At 40.9% G+C, this 23423-nt stretch overlaps 1 protein-coding gene across 3 annotated transcripts in view; it reads left to right on the top strand.

The window, feature by feature from the left end:
- The window catches only part of brd4 (bromodomain containing 4), a 38668-nt gene extending 16536 nt beyond the window's left edge, over positions 1-22132 (top strand). For 2 of the 3 annotated variants that reach the window (XM_085404214.1, XM_085404212.1), the window contains exons 2-19: positions 12208-12589; positions 13533-13670; positions 13765-13900; positions 14278-14618; positions 14747-15127; positions 15215-15343; positions 15715-15945; positions 16030-16253; positions 16639-16961; positions 17122-17217; positions 17323-17724; positions 17973-18761; positions 18869-18975; positions 19074-19224; positions 19325-19455; positions 19574-19779; positions 20470-20746; positions 20869-22132. In XM_085404214.1, coding sequence (XP_085260340.1) covers positions 12362-12589; positions 13533-13670; positions 13765-13900; positions 14278-14618; positions 14747-15127; positions 15215-15343; positions 15715-15945; positions 16030-16253; positions 16639-16961; positions 17122-17217; positions 17323-17724; positions 17973-18761; positions 18869-18975; positions 19074-19224; positions 19325-19455; positions 19574-19779; positions 20470-20746; positions 20869-20937 — 4359 coding nt within the window. In that variant the 5' untranslated portion in view covers positions 12208-12361 and the 3' untranslated portion in view covers positions 20938-22132. The remainder of the gene's footprint in view (positions 1-12207; positions 12590-13532; positions 13671-13764; positions 13901-14277; positions 14619-14746; positions 15128-15214; positions 15344-15714; positions 15946-16029; positions 16254-16638; positions 16962-17121; positions 17218-17322; positions 17725-17972; positions 18762-18868; positions 18976-19073; positions 19225-19324; positions 19456-19573; positions 19780-20469; positions 20747-20868) is intronic. The other variant, XM_085404213.1, reaches the window with a different exon arrangement.
- The last annotated feature ends 1291 nt before the right edge of the window (positions 22133-23423 follow it).

The raw sequence follows: 23423 nt of genomic DNA, 5'->3' as shown, positions 1-23423 counted from the left end.
CCTAACCAGCTGGAAGTTTAACTTAAAAGAGACTACATGATTCTTGCCTTTTCCTGTTATGTGTCTGACTCATGGTTAGTCTATTCGAGTCAGTCTGTATGACTCATGTAGTAAGCGGTTATAATCAGCACAGGGGGAATTTTTTTTATATGTGTGACCTTTCACTGAATTATTGAAAAGTCATTACTTTTGTTTCAAATTTCCATAGAACAAATGTAAACAAAGACAAATTTTGTTTGACTTTCATATGTGATGAAACTGAAGTAGCACAGGTTATGGGTGGTTACTGATAGTCATCGAAAACTAGGATTTGGAGGTATCAAGAGTAAAAATACAGTGCATTGGCCAAGAAGTCTTGAATTGTTCCCATAGAAACATTGGCAAAATTTGTTTTTTCTTTGCTTCAACACCTTGAAATTGAAATTCCTGTCATATGCTGTAGCGTTTCAAGTTTATTTTGGTATGTTTCTTGTTCCACTGGTGTACCATGAGGATTAATACATACATTTTTATAATCAATCTTATTCTTAACTATTATTAATCAAGCATAATTTTACTGTAAGTTCTTCTAGTGCTTTTCTTGATAGTTGGCTTTTTGTTGCTCACTATGAGGCTGCTGTACACAGCCTGATGCGTGCATGTCTGGTGCCATCTGAGCCCTGTTTGCACCTGTAAATTTCACGTGGTGATCGCACGCCCACTGGGACAAGTATTTGCCCTTGCAAGATGGGATTTACAATCAGAAACACCCTTAATTCATGGATGACTCGTTACCTTATAAAAGTTTTTCACATCAGTGCTTTCAAAATAATAACAACTATATTTGTGCCTCTTTTCCACATGTACGTACTGAGCTTGACTCTACTCTTCTTGGTTTTGGTTGTTTTACATTACAGTCAAGTACCACCTTTTTATGCTTGGTGTCCTTATAGCAACACAGCCAGTGGACCAGTATGCTGGTTTGTGTAGACCCATTTCTGTCATTGCCAGGTTTAAAAACTTATCAGTTTTGATTTTTGTGAAGGGGTCGCTCTAATGACTCATCAGTGACGCCACTAACTGGCCAGTTGGTGGCATTCAGGCTGATGTCACATTTTGTCTCAGAGCGCTTGGAACCCCGGCCAGGTATCAAGTACTACTACCTAATGAAAAACCCTAAAAACTGAGTCAACTCAAGGCAAGCCAAGCAAGCACTAGTGGAAAGGGCTAAAATTGAAACTGACTAAACCCATGTTAAGATAAGATAAGATAAGATAACCTTTATTAGTCCCACACGTGGGAAATTTGTTTTGTCACAGCAGGAAGTGGACAGTGCAAAAGTTATGACGCAAAAATTAGAATACAATAAGAATAAATACAGTACACAACTGTACAGAATAGAATAAAATAATATACTATATACAGTAGAATAAAATAGAATAAAAATATACAATAAGATAAAAATAGAATACGAATGCTATATACAACTGAGTAAAAATACAACGATGCCAGAAAAGATTATTGCACTTAGTGTTATTGCACATGTGTGGATGTGTGTGTTTGTTCAGTTAAAGTCTTTGTTGTGGAGTCTGACAGCAGTGGGGAGGAAAGACCTGCGAAATCTCTCCGTCCCACACCGTGGGTGCCGCAGTCTCCCACTGAAGGAGCTGCTCAGTGCTGTCACAGTCTGCTGCATGGGGTGGAAGACGTTGTCCAACAGGGATGACAGCTTAGCCGCCATTCTCCTGTCACTCACCACCTCCACTGGGTCCAGAGGGCATCCTAGAACAGAGCTGGCCCTTCGGATCACCCTGTTCAGTCTCTTCCTGTCCCCAGCAGAGATGCTGCCGCCCCAGCAGACCACACCATAAAAGATAGCAGAAGCCACCACAGAGTCATAGAAGGTCTTCAGGAGTGGGCCCTCCACCCCAAACGACCTGAGTCTCCGCAGCAGGTACAGCCTGCTCTGCCCTTTCCTGTAGAGGGCGTCTGAGTTATGAGTCCAGTCCAGTTGAGTTTCAAAAACAAAAGTACACTTACATTTCTTGTCTTACCAGTCGAAAGGAGAGGGGGAATAAAAGGACATATGCAACAAGAGTGTTAACGACCCGAGAAATAAAAACATAGGTGGAATCAGTACAAACTTGAAATTTGACTGTCAAGACAGTAGCATTAGGGTGGAGCTCCTCCCTGAAGAGGAGCTGAAAAGGCTGGTGTGTAAGCAGGGAAATTGTGCTGTTGGCTTTGTCAGTGTGGTTCAATTAATTATTTATTTTCATGCTTTCAGACAACATAAGCCATCATTCGAACTCCTGGGGCAGCCCCCCCCCCCCCCCCCCCCCTTAACCTTATACATGAATGATTAATAGCTTACTTTTACAGGGAGCACTGATGTCTTGCTATATTGTGTTTTGCTTCTATGTAGGACAGTCGGTGATGCTATATGTAGGACTAGATATCCTCACTTGAGATTTGTAACCCCCACCCCAGTAACCAGAACCACTTCCTCTCAAGAAAAAAAAAATTCCACAGCAGTCTGTGGTCCAGGTCAAAAGTCAACTATTATTCCAGGCCTAAACCATGCAGCCACAGGAAGCAAGCCTCTTGACCTGTGTTGGGGACTTTTGGAACCTTGATCTTAGATGCAAATATTACTGTTAAATTATCACAGCAGGTCATTCAAACTTGTTATATAAGTTTCTCTTAGAGACAAACTGAATGTGAATTGGTGCTTGCTAATATTTGTGCAGTTTAATATTAAGAAAATCTGAGCAAGCAACTTTGTCTTGCATGTAATTTATTTGAAGTGCGCAGCATCCAAATTAAAACATGTGAGGGCAAAAAGAAATTGCTGGAAAAGGCACTCACAAAAACAAGGCATATGTACACCTGCGCACAATAGCCCCTTTTCCATTTACCTACTTGGATCGACTGGTTTTCCATCCCAATTGAATACCACCTAATGTGTATAATCGTCAATCATATAAATGCTGCTGATCAACTTGTGACTTTCTAATATCTGATACGAATGCTACAAAAAAGGTGGATGTCGAGGCAGCTGTATACCTACCGCTCTGTCTGTGGCTTTTCGTCAGACTCTGGGACCATGGCGCTGTTTTTTGGAGCCATTTCCCTCATTGCCAGGTTTAAAAACTTATCAGTTTTGATTTTTGTGAAGGGGTCGCTCTAATGACTCATCAGTGACGCCACTAACTGGCCAGTTGGTGGCATTCAGGCTGATGTCACATTTTGTCTCAGAGCGCTTGGAACCCCGGCCAGGTATCAAGTACTACTACCTAATGAAAAACCCTAAAAACTGAGTCAACTCAAGGCAAGCCAAGCAAGCACTAGTGGAAAGGGCTAAAATTGAAACTGACTAAACCCATGTTGAGTTTCAAAAACAAAAGTACACTTACATTTCTTGTCTTACCAGTCGAAAGGAGAGGGGGAATAAAAGGACATATGCAACAAGAGTGTTAACGACCCGAGAAATAAAAACATAGGTGGAATCAGTACAAACTTGAAAATTGACTGTCAAGACAGTAGCATTAGGGTGGAGCTCCTCCCTGAAGAGGAGCTGAAAAGGCTGGTGTGTAAGCAGGGAAATTGTGCTGTTGGCTTTGTCAGTGTGGTTCAATTAATTATTTATTTTCATGCTTTCAGACAACATAAGCCATCATTCGAACTCCTGGGGCAGGCCCCCCCCCCCCCCTTAACCTTATACATGAATGATTAATAGCTTACTTTTACAGGGAGCACTGATGTCTTGCTATATTGTGTTTTGCTTCTATGTAGGACAGTCGGTGATGCTATATGTAGGACTAGATATCCTCACTTGAGATTTGTAACCCCCACCCCAGTAACCAGAACCACTTCCTCTCAAGAAAAAAAAAATTCCACAGCAGTCTGTGGTCCAGGTCAAAAGTCAACTATTATTCCAGGCCTAAACCATGCAGCCACAGGAAGCAAGCCTCTTGACCTGTGTTGGGGACTTTTGGAACCTTGATCTTAGATGCAAATATTACTGTTAAATTATCACAGCAGGTCATTCAAACTTGTTATATAAGTTTCTCTTAGAGACAAACTGAATGTGAATTGGTGCTTGCTAATATTTGTGCAGTTTAATATTAAGAAAATCTGAGCAAGCAACTTTGTCTTGCATGTAATTTATTTGAAGTGCGCAGCATCCAAATTAAAACATGTGAGGGCAAAAAGAAATTGCTGGAAAAGGCACTCACAAAAACAAGGCATATGTACACCTGCGCACAATAGCCCCTTTTCCATTTACCTACTTGGATCGACTGGTTTTCCATCCCAATTGAATACCACCTAATGTGTATAATCGTCAATCATATAAATGCTGCTGATCAACTTGTGACTTTCTAATATCTGATACGAATGCTACAAAAAAGGTGGATGTCGAGGCAGCTGTATACCTACCGCTCTGTCTGTGGCTTTTCGTCAGACTCTGGGACCATGGCGCTGTTTTTTGGAGCCATTTCCCTCATTGCCAGGTTTCAAAAATGGCGGTTTTGCTTTTTGTGAACGAGACACTCTCATGACTCATGGAGTGACACCACTGACCAGCCAATCGGTGGCATTTGACATCTTCAGTCACTTCATTTTGGATCGCTTGGAACCCCGCTAACCAGGTTCCATGACCTAATGGAAAACCCTGAAACCTTGAGAAGACTAATGGAGAATTGGCTAATGTTCCCTTTAAGCCGCAGTCAGTCTAAAAATTTGTGAATCAGCCTCAAATGCTGCACTCTAGTCACCCACTTTCAAGCTAGAATGTTTATGTATACAAATGAGAGTACTGATCGGAGGGTTCCTCAAGTCATGGTGTCCTCTGGCCAGTCTACAGCATAACACAAAAGTGTCATCACAGCATGTGAAAAGCATAACTGACTGATCCACAACTTTCGCAAATAATTGTGTGAAATAGTGGAATCCCTCTGCACAGAGATATCAATAAAAAATAGTCACTGATAAAAGTGATGTATTTATTTACATTTTTATATGATAAACTTGGCACTCATCATGAAGATATTGTGCGAGTGCTGTCATTGGCTTTATATACAGTAAGGATGGGGGGAAATTGATGTAGCATATTTTTAAATAAATATTTACTCTGCAAATACATTGAACAGTCACTCAACTCATCAGTTTACTAGTAGAGAATCTCCTTTGCTCATATTTTAAATGTTAAGTTGCTGATAACCAGGTACTCTCAGCACTTTCCTCTTATCCTAGTGGCAGGTTTGCTTGACACTGTTGTGGCAGTCTCATCCTGTAGTTAGACTGATTCCAACTCAATTGTCATGGACTACAGTTCATGTTCAGCTCTTGAGATCTGTTATGAGCTAGACCCCAGTCTAACAAGGACCTGTAACAGGTAGAAAACTGATTCAAGTGCTGCAACACCAAACTCACTGAGGCTGCAGAGCAGAATGACCACTACTACAGTCCAAGACTGTGGAGCTGGAGTTCACCTACAGGATGGGGCTCACTGAATATATAGCCTGTAATGTTGTTCAGTTACATAGTTTTCACGAATAACTTTACACCTATTTTTGGCGTAGAAACTTGTAAACGGAAGTGATAATTCACTTAAGAGAGCGACTGCACCTCCGTTTGCACTGGTCACATATGCAAATACTCACCTCCATAAATTGAATATAAATCTATGGGAAACACTATTTAACTGTTTAATGTTGTTTATGTTTTAAAGACGGTTATGTAGTTGGAAAAGTTTTTTTTTTTACATGTATTAAACCAAAGTTTCATTTTACTCGGTTCACTTTTACTGGTTACTTCCTAAAACATGAAGGGAACCAGACAGAACAGGTTTAACAGGTTTCCTTCCTAAGTATTTTGTCAACAGCATTTATGGTGTTCTAAATTGCAAAGACCGCAAACCTTGTCCATGTTGTGTTTCTGTTAGTGCAAATGATCAGCAGGCCAAAAACCAAATCACTGCACGGTTATTAAGTAACAAAATGCTCAATATTAGGTAAATTGACCAATATAGGTGAATTGGAGATGCCAAGAAAGGTGAAATGAAGGAGCTTTTAAAAACACTAGAGATGAGGCTTGTTGCTCTCTGCAATGTTTGAGTGAAGAGATCTACATGACATTTATGCTTTCAGAACATCTCCTGGAAACATTGTATTATAATGCGCTTGTAGTAATAAGTAAGGATGTAGACAAAAAGCTCAGGCCTGGAAAAAATGCAATAACTAGAAATCAACATACTTACCTGTTTGACATAAACATGAATGATATTGTTCTCAGTAGACACATTTGTACTGATTGTTCTTGACAGTATCCAAAAAAGGTCATGAGACAATATAAGACTAATGTTCATTTATTAGCATGTAGAGGAGAAGATATTTTGGCAAATTGTCAAATACATAACACCCACCTGTTTACAGTAGTGATTGTAAATGTGTCATGATGACAGTCAGAACAGGATATCTAAGATGATCTTTCTGATGTCCAGATAACTTACCCACATGTTGTTATTCTGGTTTTACTAGGCTAATTGTTTTCCTGTGACATTTAGTCTGCCAGGCATCTTCAGTCTTCGGATTTAAATATTTCTTTTAATGTTTGCGATTTTCTACACATCTAGTGATACTGTTGTGTTTTTTAAAGCCAGACAGGGAAAGAAAAATAGTCGTAGACAGCACTAATTTCCTTCGGGATTAATAAAGTATTCTGATTCTGATTTAAACTTTCCCAGGTGTTGTTGAGAAAAATTTAAGACTACAGCCAATGTTTTAAAATGGTGTTTCATTTATGTTGTTGAGCTAGATGGTTCTGCAAATGAAGATGGCAAAACATTTCAGCCAATTTCACTGCAGCCTTTAGGTTTCAAAGACACTATTTCACAGGAATGCATGCAAATGCTGGATGCAGTCAAATTGGGCATTAACCTTTGTTAACCTGCTTACTGTCTTCTGACCTGTGTGATGTCAGATCGTTCTGATTTAACGTGACAACAGAACAAGTGATCATCTAGCGAATTCAGATTGAGTGGAGTTCATGTGATCATAGCTTATGTTCAGCCCTGATAGGGAGGTCAGTTAGACATATACAGTCAAATGTTTAAGTCCACTTGAAAAATGGCAAACATTCATATTTTGCTTGATTGGATCTTAACAAGGTTCCAAGCAGAGTTTCAACATGCAACATTAAGAAATGGGAGTGAGACAAAACATTTTTCTGAGCATGCAATTTATTAAAAACAACATTGAGAGAGGCTGTTTTACAGCTGATCAAAAGTTTAAGACCACATGCCTTTTAAAAGGCCAAATCTGTGCAAAAATGAGGCTTCATTGTCATTTTGTGTCATGTAGTCACACTGTCATGACGTTCTGATGGCAAAAGCAAAAAAATGTTCCCTTTTCGAACGTGGTCGGGTTTTTGAGCTATATAAACCAGGTCTCCCGCAATGTGCCATTACTGCTGAGCTGGGATGCAGTAACACAGTCTACTGGAATTTCTTAAATGACCCTAAGGGTTATGGAACAAAAACGTCAAGTGGAAGACCCCCCAAAATTTTGCCAGCACTGAGCCAGAGGATCTAATTGGCTGTCCGTAAAGACTGCAGCCCCATAACCATCAGACGGCACCTGAAACTGAAGGGCTTCAAAAACAAAAAATATCTTCAAAGGCCGTGTCTTCTTGAACGCCACAGAACTGACCGTTTGAATGGTCCTGATGATTTCTAACGTTACTGGCATGAAAAGCAGATTCCACCTGAGATGTTTTCTACGCCCTACACTTCAGGGGGCGCCATGGTCTGGGGTGCTTTTTCCTTCAGTGGAACAACGGCACTTCAGGTGGTGCAGGGCCGTCAAACAGCTGCTGGTTATTTCTAAATGATGTAGAGAGCATCTCTCATGACTGAGGGCCCTCGTCTGTATGATAACACCTGGGTTTTTTTAACAGTGCTACAGTACACAGTGCCTGCAGGACAAGGGACTTTTTCAAGGAGAATAAAATCAGTCTTTTGGACCACTCTGCATGTTCCCCTGATCTAAATCTAATTGAGAACCTTCGGGTATGGATGACAGGGGAAGTTTACAAAAATGAACAACAGTTCCAGACAGTAGATGCCTTTTGTGCGGCCATCTTCACCACTTAGAGAAATATTCCCACTCATCTCATGGAAACTCTTGCATCAAGTATGATTTTTTTTTTTTTTTTTTTTTTTTTTGCAATTTTTCAAGTGGTCTTAAACTTTTGATTGAGATTGTATGAAGGCTGATGCAAACATAAAAGTGTACTGTAGCTGAAGATAATACTGATTCTGAAAAAAGCAACATAATAGTCTTTACAACTATGCCAGTATTTATAATGCTGTAATAACTGCAAACTTTTACATATAATTTTCTTGGGGGAAGAGAGGCGAGAGAGGTCTCCAAAGGTTTTCAGCATCATTGCAACATTATTTTCTCTGAGCACAGTGTAGAAAGTGCAGAAAAAAAGCTTGCATGTGCTTTTGGTGTACAAAATATCCATGACAATAAGTTTGATTTTCGTTCTGGTTTCCATCATTAGTCAGGAATGGCATCTGATAGTCAGTAGACTGAAATCATGCACAAAAAGGATGATTTGTCCAACAATCACTAAAGCAGAACACAAAAATGTGTTCTGCAAGTTGTGCGGTGCACAAGTTGTATCTGCATCATCACAGGTGTCATTTTTGGAGATGACCTTGAATATTGTGATATAATGTTTTATCGTGTATTGTCTACCACAACCTTTCATATTATTTTTGATCATTTGACAAACAAATTGTATTTTAGTGTTTAGTAAATTAATCCCTGCTTGGCTTGATTTGCACATCGGTGTGCTGAGTCTAGACAAGTTCTGTGGCTTTGTTTATTTTAAATTTGTTTTTATTTGGTCTTATTCACAGGGTATGGTACTTTTGCCTCCAGCTACAAATGTACCATATCACCTGGACCAGTACTGCTTCTTTTTTATGTGTTATTGGTTGTGGTCATTCAACATATTGGCAGTTATTCAGATTCTCCACTGTGCTTTAGTGCCTCGGGGGGGGGGGGCAACACAGTGATCATGTGGTGTGCAAACTGCTTCCTCCTTCTCAGAAAGTGACTCACCAAGAATGAGATTAGTCACAGATCCATATAGTTGTGTGTGTGCATGTGTTTATCTTTGAAGGCGGATTTCAGAGTATCAGACTGGAAAGCTTGAATACACAATCTGATGATCAGTATTTTTCCCCCAGAATACTGCTGCTGTTGTATTTTTACTCTGTTAGTCTAGATTGGTTTTTAGTTGGACTGTTGTCTTAACAGCCTTTGTGTGTAATTTGAATGTAATGTCCCTGACTGCCTGGGAGAGAGTACATTATGTAGGACTGAGCGTGCGGTGGAACACACAGTCCCTCGGCTGCCAGATGACGCTAATTCTCCTCTACTCTCCACCCCCTGCCCACTCACATCCAAAAGCACTCCCAGGTCTTGAGACAGAGTGGGAACAAAAGATCTACTACAACAACAACAACAACACACACACACAAAAACAAAACTGAAACAGTTTATGATTTTTATTGAATTCACATCAGTAGACGGTTCTTATTTTATATAGTACGCCATAATATACACTTTCTATGATCAATCATGAGTTAATGCATCTGATTGTGATATCTTTTTGGAAATAACATTTCTATTAACAGATAGAGAAACTGTTATGGTAAAATTCAGACAGTTCGTTTTTGGTTTTCATTTGAGTAGTGTTTCTTCTTTCGGTTGAGAGGAAAATTTGTGAGTTGGTGGAACTATGTCATAATACTCACTGAACTAACAGTTTGAAACCATAAAGGAAATTAAATCATGTGGTCAATTCTTATGCTGACAAAATCCCCAGTAGATTAGTCAATGATTTGCAGATCTAGGTGTATTTTACATTACGTCTGTTGCTGCCATGGTTACATATAGTCAGGGACAATTTACTTATCTACCTCAAAAATAGATACAAAGAAAAGTGAGAAAATAATAGAGCAAAAGAAAAGGCAAGAACTGTGCCAGGTTAAAAAGGTGCAATTTTCTGTGTCTGGGTAGTTCAGAGTAGGGCAGGGCAATATGGCCAAAAATATTTATCACGATATACATTTGAAAATTTGCAATAACGATATCACTGACGATATAATTGACGCAAGACAAAATACTTTACAACTCCGCAACTTTATTAGTGCAAAAAACCCCCCATCAATGTATTTTCACTTAAACAAGCAGCTGTTTTTTATGTGCATTAAAGCTATATACAAATTTAACAGTGCAAATGCAAATTTCTTGCTGACAGTTTAACCAAAAGGCATTTCCAGTGGAAACTGGCCGACATATTATACCTGGTTATGCTCAGGATATCCACAAAATTTAAAAAGAGGTTATCCACACACAATACGGTAATATTATGTTGAAGCACAGTACGTATCACTCCGCGAGGTTCCTGACTACGGTAGCCATAATGCTCCAACAATCCATCAAGCGGTGCGGCTTCGTAGCTTAGCAAAGTCGTACTAAAACATTTTTTGACAGATTTTTGAGCAGCATGTACCACATAAAAACAGTTTGGTAATAAAAACGGCCTGCTTGCATGCTCTACCAAAAAATGTGCTTTGGTGTGTATCTGATGGACGAAAGCCAAACCAGTTCCATACCACTGAAGTTGCACCATTTTTGGTTCATCTGTTTCATTCAACAATCCGCTTTCGCCCTTCTCATTCTCCGTTGCCGCCATGCTTTTTCCACCATGCGCGTATTAAAACAAAGGCACTGCACATGCGCGTTTACCCATATTCTATCGCGATATTTCATTTTCTTATCATTGCCTAACATTATTCCGGTATTACTGTGAACAGTACCCCTAGATCAGAGTATAATATCACAGTAACTCTCACATTGGACAAAACTCTAGTCACAACCCGTCCCCTCACCATGTGTGGATGGTGACTTGTATTTTTAAATAATTTCCCCCAGGGATCAATAAAGTATTCTGATTCTGATGGTGGTACGGGATAAGGAAGGGTGCAAATCCATATTAAACTGTATATGCATTTGTAACAATCATATGGTGTAGCTTATTAAGATGATACCATTAAGTTAAAGGAAGGGTACTTCTAACATTTGTTTATTACTTTTTAACCACGTTAGTTCATATGAGATTTATATATCCTGACAACATTAGAAGATGGCTTAAGAATGTCTGCCATATTGGACACGATACAACCACTCTTTGCTAAGGAAAAACATGCATTGCTGGCAATGCTTCTTGGAGTTTTCTAATTGTTGCTGGGTTGCAAAGAATGCAAAGAAAACTGAATAATTGCTTTGGTAGCCAGAAGACTTCCACAGTTGGCTGTTGTTATTAATTTTTGTCTGTAAATACTTGCTAACTGCTTGCTGAGTGGTAGCACAACTTGTGAAAAATTGTGACACGAACCAGAAATTAAAGTAAAAGTTAGACGTTTTGAAACATTGTTGCAATACTTTGAAGGCAAACCTTCTGCATTTCAGGGTTGAACTGCGCGTTTCACAGTCTATTTAAATATGAGGATTGTGTAGTCTTACTTTGAAGGCTTTTATAATTCTGTAATCATTTGTACATTTAAACTAGCCAAAAGTATCTATATAACAAAGACTGGAAGCCAGGGAGAGCTTCAGTTTAATGTACATCTGCAACACCAGTTACTACTTTTGCTTTTTTCCATGTTACCAAGTCTGTCATAGCATTTAATTACAGTTAATACTAATTCTTCCCTATTATACCAAAGTAGATAAAGTATTTAACATATTCAGTTATGAAGGATCTTTAAAAAATTCACCCCGCCAACAGTGTGTTCTGGTTCAAGGCCAGATTTTCTGAATGAAATCATCACTGGGAACTTTGTCTTATTTTTAATATGACTGTGTAAACATTACAGTGCATGTTTCATCCTCTACTCACAATCAGAGCTGACAAAGTGGACATTTTTTCAACTGATAGAAGAAACTAACTCATTGTGTTGTGATTAAATGGCCGGTATACCACTAGCCTTGCAGCTATTTTATTTATTTGATTGTAAACATGGTATAAGGGGTCTAACTAAACTTTGCGTTGAAATGTAAAATGTTATTGGCTGTGTAACAAAAATCATTAGTTTAGCAAAGACTTTGTTTATAGTTTTGCTAATTACTCTTCTGTTTTTAGAGAGTCCAGTGAGGAGTGCAATGGGATCAGCAGTGCTCTGTCAGTGGAGTCTGTGCCGGGGCCAAGATTAAACTGGTGTCCTGCCAACACCACTACCTCTACCCCTGCCCCTGCTTCAGCTCCAGGGCCCGAGCCCAGGTCCTGCCTTATCAGAATGGGTGACGGCCTGGACACAGCGCAGATGTCGGGCAGCAGCAGCAGCCAGGGGCAGGTTCAGCAACAGTGTAACCCCCCACCCCCAGAATACATCAATCCCAACAGGCCAAAGCGCCAGACCAATCAGCTACAGTACCTGCTGAAAGTGGTTGTGAAAACCCTGTGGAAGCACCAGTTTGCCTGGCCTTTTCATGCACCAGTGGATGCATTGAAACTCAACCTGCCTGTAAGCTTTGTTTTAACATAAAATGCTTGATTTCTCCAAGATTTCATGGACTGAGTAGATGTCTCATAGATCAGCCCAGCTTCTACACAATCTAATGTCCTGTATTTACTTATTTGTACTTTTTTATGATTTATAAATGCAGGCAAACTGACTAGAGCTGTTCTCTGCATGTATATGCAAGATTGAGAATAGCAGGGCTCTTTTTTTCTATTTTATCATTTAGATTGTTGCATTTGTCATTGCACAGTATGAAGTCATATTAGACACACGCACATTATATCATCCTCAGCTGTTATAATCTGTAGTTAATGGAATTTAAATTTAATTTACAATTTTGGCTTCCACAAAACAATCAGAGCAAGATAACTGGGATTAAACAGTTACTGTGTTGTATGCTATTCTTTTGCTTTGCCTTTCAGCACACCACTCTCCTTTTGCACCTCTATAAAGATCTAAATTTAGTCCCCAGAAAACTGTGGCAGACTCATTTATGTTGATTTATTTATTTTGTTTTTCAATCTAATTACATTTATCATCCAATTGAAAAGCCATTTCTTTTTTTAAGTTTAATGAATCCACATTTTTTCCAAGCCCTGAGTAATCATGTTTAATGATATGCATCTCGCTATATAAAATCCAATCCATTATTATTATTATTATTATTATCATTAATTATCAGTCATCTCTCAAGCCACAATAATGAAATGTTTGCCAGAAATTGAACATTTATTGAACCTTCTGACATTTTTTAAAATTAGTTAAATAAAAAATTTTTGTTTGTGCAATTTATTTTGGTTTTTCGTGATGGGGCTGACAATGATGATATAAAAGTGCCAAATATAATACAGGAGGTGTTAAGGGGTTCACTTTAGTAAAGAACCAGATTGCATTGAAGAGTTTCCACTTGAGTTTTTTCTGACCAACTTATTTGTAACCATTTCAGGACTACTACACAATAATCAAAACCCCTATGGACATGGGAACAATCAAGAAAAGGCTTGAGAACAGTTACTACTGGAATGCCCAAGAATGTATCCAAGACTTCAACACGATGTTTACCAATTGCTACATATACAACAAGGTACATAGTTGTACAACAGAGCCTTATCAATATAACGTTGCAATAATTCTGAAGTTGTTCCACTTGAACTAAGACTGTTTTTCTCCCTTTGCAGCCTGGCGATGATATAGTGTTAATGGCTGAGGCTCTAGAGAAGGTTTTCCTCCAGAAAGTCTCAGAAATGCCACAGGAAGAAACTGAGATTGTTGTCATGACAGGAAAGGGACGTGGCCGAGGCCGGAGAGAGGGAGGTATGGGTCTCTAAAATTAATTTCTACCAGTTAGCATGTATTCCTAGTTTTTCCTCTTTAAGATTGTATATTTAGGGTTCTTTATTTATTTATTTCAGTTGAGTTATATTAAAGGATTGAGAAAATGCACCTTTTAAAAAGGCACTCAATGAATCAACATTTTTCTTTCCTCCGAGTAATCATGTTACCCCTATTTGACTTCAGTGTGGCTGCACATTTCGGTGTGCACATGGATAGGCATTTCTTTGGTCTACATTATTATAAAGACCAGAGAGAGTGTGCAAAACTCTGATATTTGTTTCTGATTCTATATGCAAGAAGAGTTTTTAATCTAAAACTTTCATGAGAAAACAACCGTTTTGTTCTTTCACATCCAGGTCTAAACTTGAAACCCGGGGCCATTATGGATCCTTTGTCAACAACTCCTCAAACACGTGGCCTATCAGCCCTCCCAACAGGGCTCCAAACTCGAGGACCAGTGCAGGGTCCGCCTTCACTACCTCCCCAGCCTTTGATGCAGGCCCTGGCAGGCCATGTGCCCCCAGCGTTATCCAGCCATGCACCACAGCTCGGAGCGCCATTCTCCCTGGGTCAGTCAGACTGCCCACCTCAAGTTCCTGTAATGACTTCTGTGCCTCCCCCTTCCCAGACCTCTCTTCCCCCAGCAACAATCCAGAGCACTGCCCCCATGCTGCAGACCTCCATGACCATGACCAAAGTGAGTGTACTTGACAAATGGATGAATGTTTGGGCATGAAGACTCATCTTTGACCATGCTTGGATCAGACATATGTAGATAAGATATAATAACTGCTTAATTCCCTTTCTTGTTTTACTGCTATCCAGCCAAGAAAGAGCCAAAAAAGGAAAGCAGACACTACAACGCCTACTGCAAATGACCAGCTGAGTGAGTCATCGCCAGCAGAATCTAAGTCTGGGAAGACACTACCCAGGCGAGAGAGCGCACGGCCTACGAAGATTAAAAAGGACGCTCCAGACTCTCAGCATCACATAGGCTTGGGGATGGGACTAAGCGGACCGAGTGGAGGTCATAGCCCCAAACCACAGGACCAGCTGGGGTATTGCGCCAGTCTGGTTAGAGAGATGCTGTCCAAGAAACATGCTGCTTATGCCTGGCCATTCTACAAACCAGTTGATGTGGATGCACTGGGACTACATGATTATCATGATATCATCAAACATCCAATGGACCTCAGCACCATTAAGGTGTGCAGAAAACACATATTTTCAGAGAAACTAAACAGGGGGCATTTTTTGATGGCAAGTAATTAATACCCTTGATGTATTTAATAGGCCAAGCTGGAGAACAGGCAATACCGGGATCCCCAGGAGTTTGCTGCTGATGTGCGATTAATGTTTTCCAACTGCTACAAATATAATCCTCCAGACCATGAGGTGGTAGCCATGGCTCGCAAACTACAGGTACGTACATGCTATTGTTACATTTTTAAAAAAGATGCAAGGCAAAAAGTTGATCTATGTAGAGTTTTACTAGCCTTAAAGTATCCAATATAAGGGGAGGCTGTTTTGCTGCCGTTCTGATCTCTGATTGCATTCTACTGAATTTAATTTTTTGTTTTGGAATTATTTGATTTATTTGCTAGTTTATACAGGGCTCCTCTGCAAAAAAAAAAAAAGCAAATAAAAAATAACACTGCAATAAATCATCAAGTCTCACATGCTGCAGTTGAACAGGGAGCAGAAGTCATTAATATGTTAGTATCCTGCCCAACTAATGTATGTGTGTGTAAAACACCAATTTTGATAGTATGCTTGCTTCTTTTCATTTGTAGGATGTCTTTGAAATGCGCTTTGCCAAGATGCCAGATGAACCAGAGAGCAAGCCTTTAGTTTCTGCCCCAGCTCCTGCACTTCATCACCCTGCCCCTGTTAAGCCTCAGCCTCCTCTGGCCCACGTCGCCTCATCTTCGGACAGCTCCAGTGACTCATCCTCTGAGTCTGAGTCTTCCACTGATGACTCTGAAGAGGAAAGAGCCCAGAGGTTGGCAGAGTTACAGGAACAGGTCGGTTGTCTAAGAAAATTCAGTTGAGTTGTTGTCCACACCCTGAAAACTTTTGTTGACAACTGATCTAATTTCTGTATGCAGTTGAAGGCTGTCCACGAGCAGCTGGCTGCCCTCTCCCAACCACAAGCCAGCAAACCAAAGAGAAAAGAAAAGGAAAAGAAAGAGAAGAAAAAGGATAAGCATAAAAGGAAAGGAAGCATGCCTGTCGATGAGATCCAGGATGCTACACCTCTTTCGCAGCCGTCTAAGAAGATTAAGACCAGTAACAATAACAACAAAGAGATTGTTCCCAAGAAGAAACCCAGGTGGGTATTAAGCGGTCTCCTAAAGCTTGAACAAAACCTTTATAAAGCAGTCAGCCTGACATTTCACAATCTGTTAATTACCCTTTCTTCATTTTATATACAGCTTATTGTTATGTTTTCAATAAATGCCAAGAGGCTTGGTTATCCTATGACATTTATTACATAGTTTATCTTCTTATAAATTATGAGTCTTAATTGTTGATTGTTGTAATCCAGTTTATTAGGTAACTTTGAGTGGACAGTTTTATTCATGTTAAGAGTTTTAGTCTCCAGCTGTAACTGATTAGCTGTAGGTATGTATTTTCTGTTTTTACCATTTCGAAAAGGTGACTGATTTACTAGAGCTTAGTCAGCATTGGTAAATTTTTGTGTTTTGCCTCTGTAGCAAAAAGGAGACGATGAAACCTGCCAGCTTGCAGCCTGTTCCTAGTCTGGAAGATGACCTGGGAGCCACTCTGTCATCAGTTACAGGGGAAAAGTGCAAACCTATGACCTATGAGGAGAAGAGGCAGCTAAGCCTGGACATCAACAAGCTTCCTGGTGACAAGCTTGGCCGTGTAGTACACATTATCCAGTCCAGAGAGCCCTCACTCAAAAATTCAAACCCTGATGAGATTGAGATTGACTTTGAGACGCTAAAGCCTTCCACTCTGCGTGAACTAGAGAGATATGTGTCTTCCTGCCTCCGCAAGAAGAAAAGGGTTTCAGGTAAGCCAGTGTATGAATTATAGTAAAAACAAACATCGGAACCAACTCCAAATCTATTTTAAAAAAAAAATACTTAGTCTTGACAGAAAACATTCAGAATTCTGCCATTTACCATCACTATGAAATCAGGAAATGTATGAACATGTGCATTGTTTTGTAGTTGATAAGACTATGGAGCCCATGGCTACCTCTAAAAAGACTGGATCTTCTTCAGACAGCAGTGGCTCCAGCTCAGACAGTGAAGTGGAGGTGCCAGGTGAGTTACTCCAGATATGAGCATTCAGATTTACATAATCCCCCCCCCCCCCAAAAAAAGAGAAAAGTATGAAATGTTTATGTTTGTACATGTTTATTTTCCCAGGAACGATAAAACAGCCGAAAAAGAAGAACCATGCTGTAAAGGAGGGGAAGGGGAAGACACATTCTCATATTCAGACTCTACCCGCTCAGGCTACACATCAGTCTCAAGCTGCAGGCCTTCAGTCCAGCAGTCAGATGAAGCAACAGCAGCACCATCACCACCACCAGCCATCTCCTGCAGGCTTCATGGCGCCCTCTGTTGCTCCTCTCGAGTCTTCTCAGTTACTGGAGACGAGCTTTGACTCCCTGCCACCTTTTGGTCAGCCCATCATGCACATGTCCCACCACACAGGCAACGCATCCTCGTCACCTGCACCTTCTCACCTCAACACTCATTCTGCTGGGCCAGTGTCCCCTGAGACACATCCTTTCCTCAACCAGCATTCCGTCCTCCCATCTCCAGGTAAGGTTTTATGCAGAGGCCAATTGTTTGATGACTCTAGTCCTGATAACTACCTAGGTTGCTATTGCTTTTGAAGCTACAACTGCATTTCTCCTCTACGGAATCCTACAGTTGTAATGCAGGTTACAAAATGACCACTAGTTCACTTTTTTCCTATTAAACCTATGTTCTAATAGAGCACATATACTAAAAATTGTATTTTTGCCAACAAATTCACGCTAATAAAGTTTTGCGTCTTCTACCCTTAGCCTTACACAGTTCCATGCCTCAGCAGCCTTCTCGGCCCAGTCACAAGGCAGCCCCTCTTCATCCCAAACCCCCTCAGCAACCAGCGCCACCTCAGCAGCCGCAGCAACAGCAGCAGCCACCTCTGCAGCAACAGCCACCTCTGCAGCAGCTCCAGCCTCAGCCTCTGCCTCAGCCCCAGCCAACAGCACCACCACCACTGCCACAACAGCACCAACTCCCCTCACAGATTCTTCACTCTACTCAGCCTCTGCACCAGCGGCCTATATCCCCCCCAACACTCACACCCCAAGGCTTGTTGTCTTCTCAGCCACCCCAGATGCTGCTGGAGGATGATGAAGAGCCAGTGTCTACAACGCCAATTAACCAGTTATTCCTACCGCAGTTTCAGCAACCGCGTCAGACCCAGCAGGCTCGTCAGCAGCAGCAACAACCAGTACAGACTTCACTCCTGCAGTCTGTTCAGACACAATCTCAGCTTTCGTCTCAGACTACCTTGGCTCCTGCCCAGCACCCTGTTCAGTCCCAGGCTCAGTCAGCCCCGTCACATCAGACGCTGTCCCAACAGATGCCCTTACACCAGGCCCGCCACATGCAACATACTCAGCAGCAACAACAGCAACCACAACAGCAGCAAGTGAACTACCAACATTGTCCCATACTCCCTCCTCAGTCCCAGGGAACACAACACAAAGCGTCCATGCCCACCAATAAAACACAACAGATTATCCAGCAGCAGCAGCAAGAGCAGCCCTCCCCTCGCCCGACCAAGCCTGACCCTTATAACACAGGTTGGTCGAATGAAATAGGACAGAAATATATTTTGTTACCTGGATTTTTTTTTTTCCCAAATGAATCATGTTTGCAGACATCTTATTTCCCTTTCTACTGTTTACAGGTCATATGAGAGACAACCCATCCCCTCTCATGATGAATTCTCCCCAACTTCCCCAGTATCCACCTGTGTCGCACCAGTCTCCACCTCACAACATGCAGCCTAAAAAGGTGAGAACATTTCTGTCAGGTTGGCAACTGTTTTTAACTGAGGCAGAGTTCGAGGCTCGAATAAGGTCTGACTTTGATTCAATTTGATTGCCATGCAGCAAAGGGCCCCTGGGACCCAAGGTGTGTTAAAAGAGGAGAAACTTCCTCCATCACCAGTGATGAGAGGGGAGTCATTTAATCCTGCAATGAGACCAGATCATCATAAACATCCTGAGAGCAAGCCTTGTCAACCAAGCCACAGCCAACAGAGTAAGAGCTCCCTAACTACTTCTCCTTAATGTTTTCCCCCCGAAATGAAATTAAGAATTAAGAAACTGTGCAGGATATTGATTCTTCTTGTGTTGAGCAGATGTGAAGTCCATGGAAGGCTCGCGACCTGTTATCCGCTCCGCTGAGCCCAGTGGGCCACCCACCTCTTTGCAAGATAAGGAGAAGTTCAAGCAGGAGTCCAAGGCTCCTTCTGCCCCCAAAAAGGTACAGGTGGGTGCAAGAGTCAGTTTATAAAAGTAACTCATACCTCTATATACATCTGATTGTAGCCCAAAAGGATTCCACCTACCAGAATTTTTGATTTGATCTCTCTGTGTCTGTTCCTCAGGATGTGAAACTGAAGAATATGGGCTCGTGGGCCAGTTTGGCACAAAAATCCACGTCTACGCCCTTATCGGCAGTGAAATCCTCGAGTGACAGTTTTGAACAATTCCGTCGTGCTGCTCGGGAGAAAGAGGAGAGGGAGAAGGCCCTGAAGGCCCAAGCTGAGCAGGCAGAAAAAGACAGGCTACGCAGAGAGCAAGACAAACTACGGTGAGATCGTCAGTAACAAATACAAAAGGGGCAAAAAGCAGCAGTGATTGAGGAGATTCGTGTCCCGTATTTATTGTATATCTGCTTGAAAAAGTCATGACAGAATAATATAAAGTATATTATAGTTAACTGTGTATACCAATGTGCAGTCATTCAATGAATTTGAATGACTGCAAATATCTGTTTGAGCTGCTTGATGTTTAATACACAGTGTGAATTCCTGGATTTAAAGATATCGTATGCCCTCTTGTGGTCATATTCTGTGACTGCACCAGCCACAGAGATTAAAGTGTACTGAAAGGGCACAGTAGCAGAGGAAATTGATTTAAAAATGATCAGATCTGACAAGGTTATCATGGAATATCATTAATCATGAGCCTGTCGACCCTCCACTTCTGTCTGATGTTTTTCATGCAAGAGGCCACTGAACGAGCTTTTAATTTTTCATCTATTGTAGATGTTGAACTGCTCATGAATTAGGAATAGTCCAGTAAATAATAAGGGTCCTAACACCCTCTTTTTAAAAATAAATACATTTTTGTAGTAATCTTTGTGATGATCCTGTTTTTGTGGGCTTTAAGTGTCCAGCAGGGCACCACATGTATATGTGAGGACATCGCTTATGCAGCCATGAACCCCCTTCAGCAACATGCTGAGCGTTTGACTGATGGCTGTTGCTCTGCTTTCCAGAGGTCGGGATGAAGAGGAGGTCATGGAGCAAAGCAGAAGGATGCACGATGAGCCTCGCAGACGTCTTGAGCAGCCACACATTCAAGCCCCGTCACAACAACAACATCAGCAACAGCAGCAGCAGCAGCAGCAGTCGGTGCAGCAGGAGTCCCAGCCTCCCGCCATTCAGCAGCCTCCTCAACCTCCCACACCGCCTCAGCTCACCACACAGAACCAGTTAGACCAAGAGAGAGAGAGGGCCCGCCTCCGAGAGCAAGAGAGAAGGAGGCGGGAAGCGGTGAGATGATTTTTCTAGGTTTAACCCTTCTGGGATCTGTGGGGGTCTTGAGCTATGTAAAACAAAAGGTAGTGAACTGTTTGAACATAAACAATAATGGCTGTTCTCTTCTCTCTCTACAGATGGCAGCGACTATTGACATGAATTTCCAAAGTGACTTAATGGCTATCTTTGAGGAGAACCTGTTTTGAGAAGAAGAGCAACTGAAACAAAACTGCAAAAAAGAAAGAAAAAAGAAAGAAAGGGAGAAAAAAGATGTAAACCTCCTCTAAAGTAAGAATGTGGAGATCATGCAGCAGAGAGGGACACGGACTGTACGTATATGTGACGGGCCCTGTTGAGACTGAGTACAAACACTGGACGGGCGGTCACAGCTTGGTTTGCCCACGTGGACTGAACACACAAACATCACACGGGGACGAGTCGCTTAGTTTTGGATGTCGTTTTCCTGGATATTTAGCATTACCTGGCTGATATCGCGTAACAGGAAAAAAGCGGACCCCTGATGGCAGCGCTGCCTTTTTCACACTTGGTTTTTACAGTGTGTGCGTGTGTGTCTGTGGGTACAACGGTAACCACAAGCGTGAAGACATCCCACTGATAACGTTCAGACAGACTGCAGAGACACTGAGAGAACTGCCAGATGTCTGAGTTGGTGAAGAAGACTGATCTTTATGTGTTCTGTTTTGTTTCTTGTAAGTGAAAAGATTACATTTTTGTTTTGTTTTGGGGTTTTTTTTTTTTCGGGGGGGGGGGTGCTACTTCCATACTGTAAATCATGTATATTTCTCAGCAGAGAAGGTACAGTTTGCCTTACACCTCTTTTTCCTAAACTGACCATTATCTTCTGTGGCCTGCACAAACGGACAAACAAACATTTGCAGACGAGGCGAGGAGCAGTGCAGACCTTTTTTCATTATCTAGTATCTACTGTAAAGAAGTATTTTCTTATACTACAATAACTGTTTATTTTGAATCTCTTTTCTTTCTTTTTTCCTTCCTCTTTGAATCTTCTCACCAACACACTCCGCCAGCTACTTCTATGCCAAACAACCCCTGATATCTTTTATGCTAAATTACTTGTCCTAAAACATTTGGTAGCTAGTTAAAAAAAAAAAAAAAACTTTAAAAAAAATACCCTCAATATATGCATTATCATAGTTTCAGCAAGTATTTATCAAAGACAGAGTCAGTCAAGTTTTTTCCATCTTGCCTTTTATTTTTTAATTTAAAGCTACAGTAGGAAATCGGTAGCAGAAGAGGGAGAGAGTCTGGTCGTTTCTAAGCTTTAGTTCTGAGTTTTCACTACAAATGTCGCACCATCGTTTGCATTACACTTTTAGATACACTGTTGGAGAAGTTTTTCTGAGTGGCCGGTTCACAACAGTAACTACTGGGTCAGTCAAGCCCCCTTTTGTTCCCTCTGATGAAGCTGGGACTATCAGGGGAATTAGACAAACATCTTTCTGTAGCTGTTACTTCAATCAGGTTAGTAAAGTAGTAGACTGGAGAGAGCTCCCTGTTAGATTTTTCACATCGAATCGTCTTCTAGTTCACCGAGGGCACAGTGTCGACGGTATAAACTAAAAAGAAACAGTTACCGGTACACAAGTCAAGAAACGGAAAATGCTGAAAAAACAGTTTTGATTTCTATCTTTGTTCTTGTTTGATAAAATTGTGGATGTGACTCTTCTAATTATGTTCTTGGAGACATTTGTTTGAGCGGGGATTGACTGAAATCCGAACACATCTCGTCCTCTCTACTTGTCTCTTATGGTGTTTTTTCTCCAGTGCCTGTATTGTATTGCAGTTCTCGTTGGCTTATATTACACTTTGACCGGGTTTAGAAAGGGGCGAGTCAGCAGTGGGCGGTGTAATATTTAAGTGGGGTGGGAGATTTTTTTTGAAGGAGTTTGTGTATAAAAAACAAACAAAACAAAAAACACACAACAAGAAAAAAAGAAAGAAAGGGAAAAAAGAAAAAAGTAATAAAAAAGGAAAAGACAGCGTTTTATACTTTACCCGTTACCAATATTCGGGTTTTAAAGTTAGTTTTAGCTGGACTTCTATGAGTGTACACACCTGACAACTACTTTCTCAGTTTGTTCAATCAGCACATTTTAGATAGATCTGTTTCAGTGTCACCACACTAGCGTTTGAGTCTGGTCTGTGAGTGTGATTGTAAATTTGGATGGCTGTATGAGTGTGTGTGTGTGTGTGTGTGTGTGTGTGTGTGTGTTTTCATTCTTTTCTCAGTGTGTGGTGCGGGAGGTCTGTTTCCCGATGTAGATAAGCAGTCTGTTAATGAGGAGAATAAAAAGATGGGTGAGTACTTCAGGAGAACTCGTTTCTGTGCTTGAGTCACATCTTTTAATTTCTATGAAGTCCACGATATATAACTATATAATTTTATTATTAGATTGGTTTTGAAAGGGTAAAAAACAAAATGTCATTCCTTTTTAGCCTTTTTTTCCCTTGTCATAATAACTGTTGGACATAACGTGCCATGAGTTTTACGGAGAATGTGCTGACCTGCAGCTCAGCCCAGAGTTTGCTTTATTCAGGTATCTTATTTTGTGTTACATTTGTTCTGTTTTGGGGGTTTTGTTCAGACATTTTCCTCGATTATCGTATGTGAGTGGTCTATCGAGGTCTCTGATTAAGTCTGTTATGATCA

The sequence above is a fragment of the Rhamphochromis longiceps genome, linkage group LG4, assembly GCF_057381845.1.
Source record: "Rhamphochromis longiceps isolate RC_006_pf linkage group LG4, R_longiceps_female_GT1.1, whole genome shotgun sequence".
NCBI classification, from domain to species: domain Eukaryota; kingdom Metazoa; phylum Chordata; class Actinopteri; order Cichliformes; family Cichlidae; genus Rhamphochromis; species Rhamphochromis longiceps.
The sequence above is the reverse complement of the archived record's forward strand: the minus strand, read 5'-3'. Positions and strand labels throughout refer to the sequence as shown.